The 6072-nt window shown below is 39.1% G+C and overlaps 1 protein-coding gene across 3 annotated transcripts in view; it reads right to left on the bottom strand.

The window, feature by feature from the left end:
• Nucleotides 1-2219: 2219 nt before the first annotated feature.
• LOC107690159 (leucine zipper putative tumor suppressor 2 homolog) overlaps nt 2220-6072 on the bottom strand; it is a 68605-nt gene continuing 64752 nt past the window's right edge. For 2 of the 3 annotated variants that reach the window (XM_016488403.1, XM_016488400.1), the window contains 3 exons: nt 6013-6072; nt 5641-5910; nt 2220-5563 (listed from right to left, as the gene is read on the bottom strand). The exon at nt 6013-6072 is cut by the window's right edge and continues 528 nt beyond it. In XM_016488403.1, the coding sequence (XP_016343889.1) occupies nt 4784-5563; nt 5641-5910; nt 6013-6072 (1110 nt within the window). In that variant the 3' untranslated portion in view covers nt 2220-4783. The remainder of the gene's footprint in view (nt 5564-5640; nt 5911-6012) is intronic. The other variant, XM_016488402.1, reaches the window with a different exon arrangement.

Here is a 6072-nt window from a genome sequence, read left to right as displayed (position 1 = left end):
GAACCATTCCTTTAAGAAAGCATCTGATCATAGCGAAGTGGATATGTTTGCACAAGCTCTGCAATTTGGCACTCCAGTCAAGTCATGTCATATTTACATAGCTTTATACAACAGATAAAGCAAGCAGATTTACAGTACTAAACATGAAACAAACAGTATCAGTGTCACTTTCAATTAGAATTGCAACTTCAGATCTCCAGTGTGTTCATGTTTTTACTCATGTCTGATCTTGACAGCCTGAACAGAAGAAATGAACAGAAGAAGATTTCACCATCAAAGAAGGCAGAGCCCCAGAGCACATTTATCTACTGTATTACATAATCGCCATGGACCAATGGTAGTTTGAAGATGGTGTTTACAGCTGAAGAAAATTTTTCAGTCAAGCTACTTTGAATTCCTGAAACAAACTCTAACTAACATTACGCCTGATTTTGTTCAAAATGACATCACACCAGTTCTTGAATTTTGCTTGAAGTATATCGGGGCCTTGGTGCTGCAGGGTATAAACGGTGGACACTTGCTTGGTTTGAAAGAGAAACCATGCCATCATGTCCGGTGGGGGTCCCTGAGCAAAAATCCAAAAATGGGCTTCCAGCGAGTGCTATTGGCCATTCACAGATGCTGACCTTTTCCCTTCCTGTTGAGTTATTTGCTTTTGAATCTATTCCTTTTCTATTTTCAGTTCATTCTATAAAATCTAATAAAACAGTCATAACTCATCATTTCTACCATTAAAGGATCTGAAACCCTGTATAAACATGTGATATCAAGGGTTTCTATTTTTGGTTGCGGTTTAAGCCTGGAGCTAGATAAGAGCGCACTGGCATGACATGCTGATAATCATAAGTCATAACACTACCCATCCATCCGGGTTACAGTTATGCCTGAGAGAGATTACACACAGCCACAGTATGGATTGAGATTAAGATTAGGTCTTTTTTTTTTTCTTTTAAATTGCTGGTTTGGTTTAGTGAATGTCTGGGGGATTATTACAAAGAGGATCCATGTCTCAGTTCACATTCTGTGCTCTAAGAGAATTTCTATTTTTGGCAATTTATGCTTATACTTAGCATTTTTTATATTTGTGCCTTAAAGCTGCACATATGGACTGTGCAATTAAGATCTAAACGTTGTGATGATTGTAGGATCAGTGTTATATACTGAACGTTTTTCTCTGTACGCATCTGAAAAGCATCTGGTCTGCATTTTTGCAATTTGTTTTATTACAAAAGTCATTGTGTGATTATAAATAAAAGGGTTAAATATTGCCGGTTTCCATTGTGTATGCTCTTTTGACTAATTCTGATTCTAAATGATAAAGTACAAATTGTTAAAGATACGCTATTGTAACCTCTAGTGGTTGAAGCATAGAACTACAAGTTAATGCGGAGGAACATTGTTTTGATTACGCGAGTTGTGCTTTGGTTATTCTACATGGAAGAATCTGACTGTTTTAAGCGCACGGGTGTGCCTGATCGAATCAATAAAGGATGAAAGAAAGACGATATATGACAAATATAACAAATATAATTGTTTTAAAATAACATTACAGATGCGTGCCAGTGTGCTGACATTAAAATTAACCATCAAGATTTCGTATCAGTTCAGGAAAAAGGGTGTAAACCGTTTACTAGCAGTACTAGTAAAAAGTACTAGTAGTAACTGGTTTGGAGTTTGGCATTGTTACCAGCATTTACCAACATTGTTTTGTGAACCCAGTCAATGCTCAGCAAATGTGATGCTTTGTAAACTAAAGCCAAGCTGGTGTTGATTCATGTTTTATTACACACACTGTCACTTTCCGTTTTTGTTTGCAAACTCTTTTCAGTTAAAGGTTCATTTGTTGTAGTTTCAAGCTACACCTTCCACCAATAGTAGCCACCCTGTTTACCTTTATTTGATGTAAACACGCAGGGAGGAATGACAGAAACATGCAGTTTCTTGCGAAATCTGTTTTGACAGTTCTAAAATTATTATAGGCTCCCTGTAGTAATAAGGGTAGGGCACAAAAAAGTTTGGAAGATGTATTTATGGTGTACTTGCTCACAATTACTTGTGTTATTATACAGTAGTTCTTCAACATGCATTTCTAAACATTTTATAATTAGAATATGAATATAATAGGTTTAAACGAAGCTCTAAAAATGTAAAATAAAATTGTTGACTTTATTTTGAACATTTTGTTGTAAATTTTCAAAAACACCAGACTCAAAATGAGGCAACTTTCTTTAATTAAAAACACATTTTTACAAGAAATATACAATAGGAAAATATACATACATGACTACAAAGACTACAGATTGACAAAGGAAACATACACAAGCACATACATGAGGGCAAAAAGATTAAACGTTAATTTGCTTTGGTCTATTCACAGTGGTTACACCTTCAAGATATTTTGTGTGTTGTAAAAACAAATATATTGAATATGTCAATAATATTACAATATGAGGAATATTTACACATGTATTTTTTAGGGGAGTGATTGACATGTCAGGAAGAAATGCACAGGACATTGTCCAGGGGTAAGACAGCTCTTCGTACACTAATAACATATCTGTGCTACAGAGATGAACCTGACAACATGAGGGATGATAATTTGAGCAGAGTGAGAAAAATATGGCATCATATCTTCTGATTCTCAGGTAGTCAATGATGAATGTAGATAAAAATGAACAGAAGCAATACAAATACTAGACTAATCACAAACAGTGAACCATTCTGGCCAATACTGAAATTAATAATTTGGCCTTGAATGAAAAGAATATTAAGATGATTATCACATAAATAAAGTGTCTGCTTTACTGTAAGATCATTGAGAGTATATTACACTGTTTTGTAAAAAAAAAAAAAAAAAAAAAAGGGAAGCACTGAGTGAAAAAATATGTATATGTAATGCTACATGTTATGATCAGAGAAGGACATACTAAATACTCCAAGAGAATATGAAAGCACTAACTACTGTATGAAATACTGTCAGAGCTCCCCATGAACATGCTATGGCAAATGACCCCTCTGGACAAAAAGGTGTGAAATACGCCATTCATATTTATTAAGCCCAAAAAGTTACCTGTGTTACCACAAAATAGCTTGAGGTGCTATATATAAAAATATACATCATATATATATTTAATGGTTCCTCTCTTTTTTTAAAGAATCTGTTCTGTAAAAACAACAAGTTTATATAGTGTATATATCCCTTAAACAAAATGGCCACAAACATTTGATTAGTATTTCTCAGATTGTATGCAAGTCTAATAATCATAATATCTATGCATTCATCTACTATGTCATTACAGAGCAGAACTGGTTTTGGAAAAACCTACCAGTTGCCCTGTGTGATGCCATAACGTGACTCGACGCCAGACTGTCAGGCCACACAAATGCTACGGTGTCATGCACACATGCTATTCACTCTGTACAGTGTGCATGGCAATACCCACAAAGAAAAGAAAAAATACATTTGCCTCTATATTTGCTAGTTATATCTGCTAATATATCATCTAATTATAAAAATAACACTTCTGCATCAGTGATTAGTATCAAATGTAGCGTAAGCAGCAGGGCTGTGAGATGAGAGGTGACAGTTCTTGCTGCATAGTGCCGTAAATAGCTGAGAAGATATGACACAATGTTATTAAAGACTTAACACCAGCACAACTAGAACACCAAGAATAAATGCAACAAAACTGCAGATTCTGTGACTTAACATGAGATGCTCAACAGAGTGCCTCCAAGTCTCTTCCCATCAGTGTTAATGCTGGTACAATGGGCGAGGCAAGTAGTGTGCTCTGTACTATATAGGATATGAGAAACTCCATGAAACCCTTAGCCTACATGCTGTATTTCTTCCCATTGGTCCTTTAATCTCATAGCCATTTCAGTATATTTCGTTGCAGGGACAGTCTTTTCTGGTTGGATTACACTAATTGAGGCTGCCAATTAAGTAATTGAAGTAATCAAATGAATCTCAAATAACTGCATACATCAATATTTGTTGAGAAAAAAATCCAAATATGATAGCAGGCATATAAAGTATTGAATGGACATTGGTAATTTTTTTTATTTTGATATCATTAAACATAAGCCCATCAGTGGTCTGCAGTTCACATCAACCCATTTAGAAATTGGATTTGTCAATCTGCCCAAGGTAGTTCACAAAGGACACATTCTAGCATTCGCTCTATGCTACAAATGTCTTTGGCCATTATGTCGCATCTTGCTGTTTATGTCAACATCTTACACTTCAGAGTAGTTGAACTTTAATAATAACTTGAGAGCCCTGCACATCTGCACCACTGCGTAGATGCTTTTGAATGGAAAAACACGTCTTTTGTGAACTTCCTGTGTAAAATAATTCACATTTCAGGTCAACGGGGGATTAAATGCGATATTTTTTGCATGACTTTTTTTTTTTTTTTTTTAGAATTAAGCTAAATTACAGCCCTAGTTGTACTATAGGGGTTTGTCAGGAACAAAGCACCATCTTTGAGGACATCCTTCCTTTCACCAGTGTCATCAATTAACTGCTGTTCACAGTCATTGTACATTCATCTGAAGTCCCTCACAGGTTTCCGAGGCAGGAAGTGATCATAAAGATGTCTAAATACAAACGTTCCATGTTTTACTGGCCTCCGCAGACATCACAACAAAAACTTGCCTTGAACATAAGTCTTTCTGAAATAGTGTGGAGAAGCATGCCAAATGACACTGCAGTGAAGGCCAGTGCTCCTCACACAAGCACAATGGAAATTCATTTTGCGATGGCAGAGTGAGATGTGGGTTAGATTTCAGTGGCAGTGATCTCCTCGAAATGGATCTCATTGCTACGCATGTCAAACTCCTCCATGTCCCTGTTCTCCAGCTCAAGACTAAGTTCCCTCATCACACGTTCTAGGTCTCGGTTTCTGCGGTACATCTGGATGTAGTTCTGCTGCAGTTGCTTCTGGTAACGGATCACCTTGTCTTTCTCCTCCTGCCACACCCTGCGTTCATCTTCAAAGGCCTCCAGCTGGTCCTCACTCCGCCTCCTCTCATACATCAGCTCAGCCCGCAGTCGGTCCACCTGCTGACGGAGACCGTGAAGCACATCCACGCTCTGACGCTGCATCTTCGCTTCATCGCTCTCATATGCTAGAAACTGCTCTTCTCTGCCGTTGTCCCGGAAAGCAGGGCTAATCCCGTGTGCAATTCCTCCACGGCTTTGGGGAAGGGGCAAGCTCATGCATTGACCCTTAGAAGGAAGAGTTTGGGACGGATGCACTGCCAGGGCCTCTTTAAGATGGAGGGACTCTTCCTCCAAACGGCCCACCTTCTCCCGCAGGAGCTCCGCTTCGCTTTTACGACGCTGCAACTCATTCTCGCAAACTTCAAGTTCGAGTGTACGAGTGTGGGCTGTGGCGTGGGCTTCCTGCGAATGAGCCTGGCTAGCTTGAAGCTCCGAACGAGCCTCTCTCAACTGGGCCTTTAAAGCAATAATCTCGCTGGCCTTCTGGCCAAGATCAGCCTGTACGTCCTTCAGCTGCTGCTTCAGCAGAGAGATCTCACCTGACTTCTGACAGACCTGCAATACAGAAGCATTCAAGTTCATTGAATGTAATTATTGCTCTTTGCTAGATTTAAATGGCTACGAGGTCTTACCTCCCACTTTGTCTCTTCTAGACGAGGACCTAGCTGAGTCTGCTCCTTCTCAAAAGAGGCACATCTCTTCTCCAACGCCTCCCGTTCCTGCAGCAGTTGGGAGAAGTCCTCTTGCAGTTTCTTCTTCTCCTGCTGCAGCTGAAACACCTGCAACTGCATGACCTGTTGCGCCCGCTGTGCCTTCAGCTGCACCTGCTTCATTTTTGATGCACAGCTCTGCCGAAGGTCCTCCAACTCTTGCTCGCAACGCTTCTGTTTCTCCTCATACACCTGCATGGAAAAGATACATGATTTTACTTACGTTGTATCCACTGTATCTAACAATTCCCTGTCAAATGGCACTAATAGCTGGTAGAAAACTGTGATTGTCACCTGACAGATGGCTGCCTCGTTCTCATCCAGGTTGTCCCTGAGTTGCTGCAGCTCCAGGTC

Source organism: Sinocyclocheilus anshuiensis, unplaced genomic scaffold, assembly GCF_001515605.1.
Source record: "Sinocyclocheilus anshuiensis isolate Anshui unplaced genomic scaffold, SAMN03320099.WGS_v1.1 scaffold1581, whole genome shotgun sequence".
Classification (NCBI taxonomy): domain Eukaryota; kingdom Metazoa; phylum Chordata; class Actinopteri; order Cypriniformes; family Cyprinidae; genus Sinocyclocheilus; species Sinocyclocheilus anshuiensis.
Note: the sequence above shows the minus strand (reverse complement) of the source record. Positions and strands in the feature narration are given on the sequence as shown.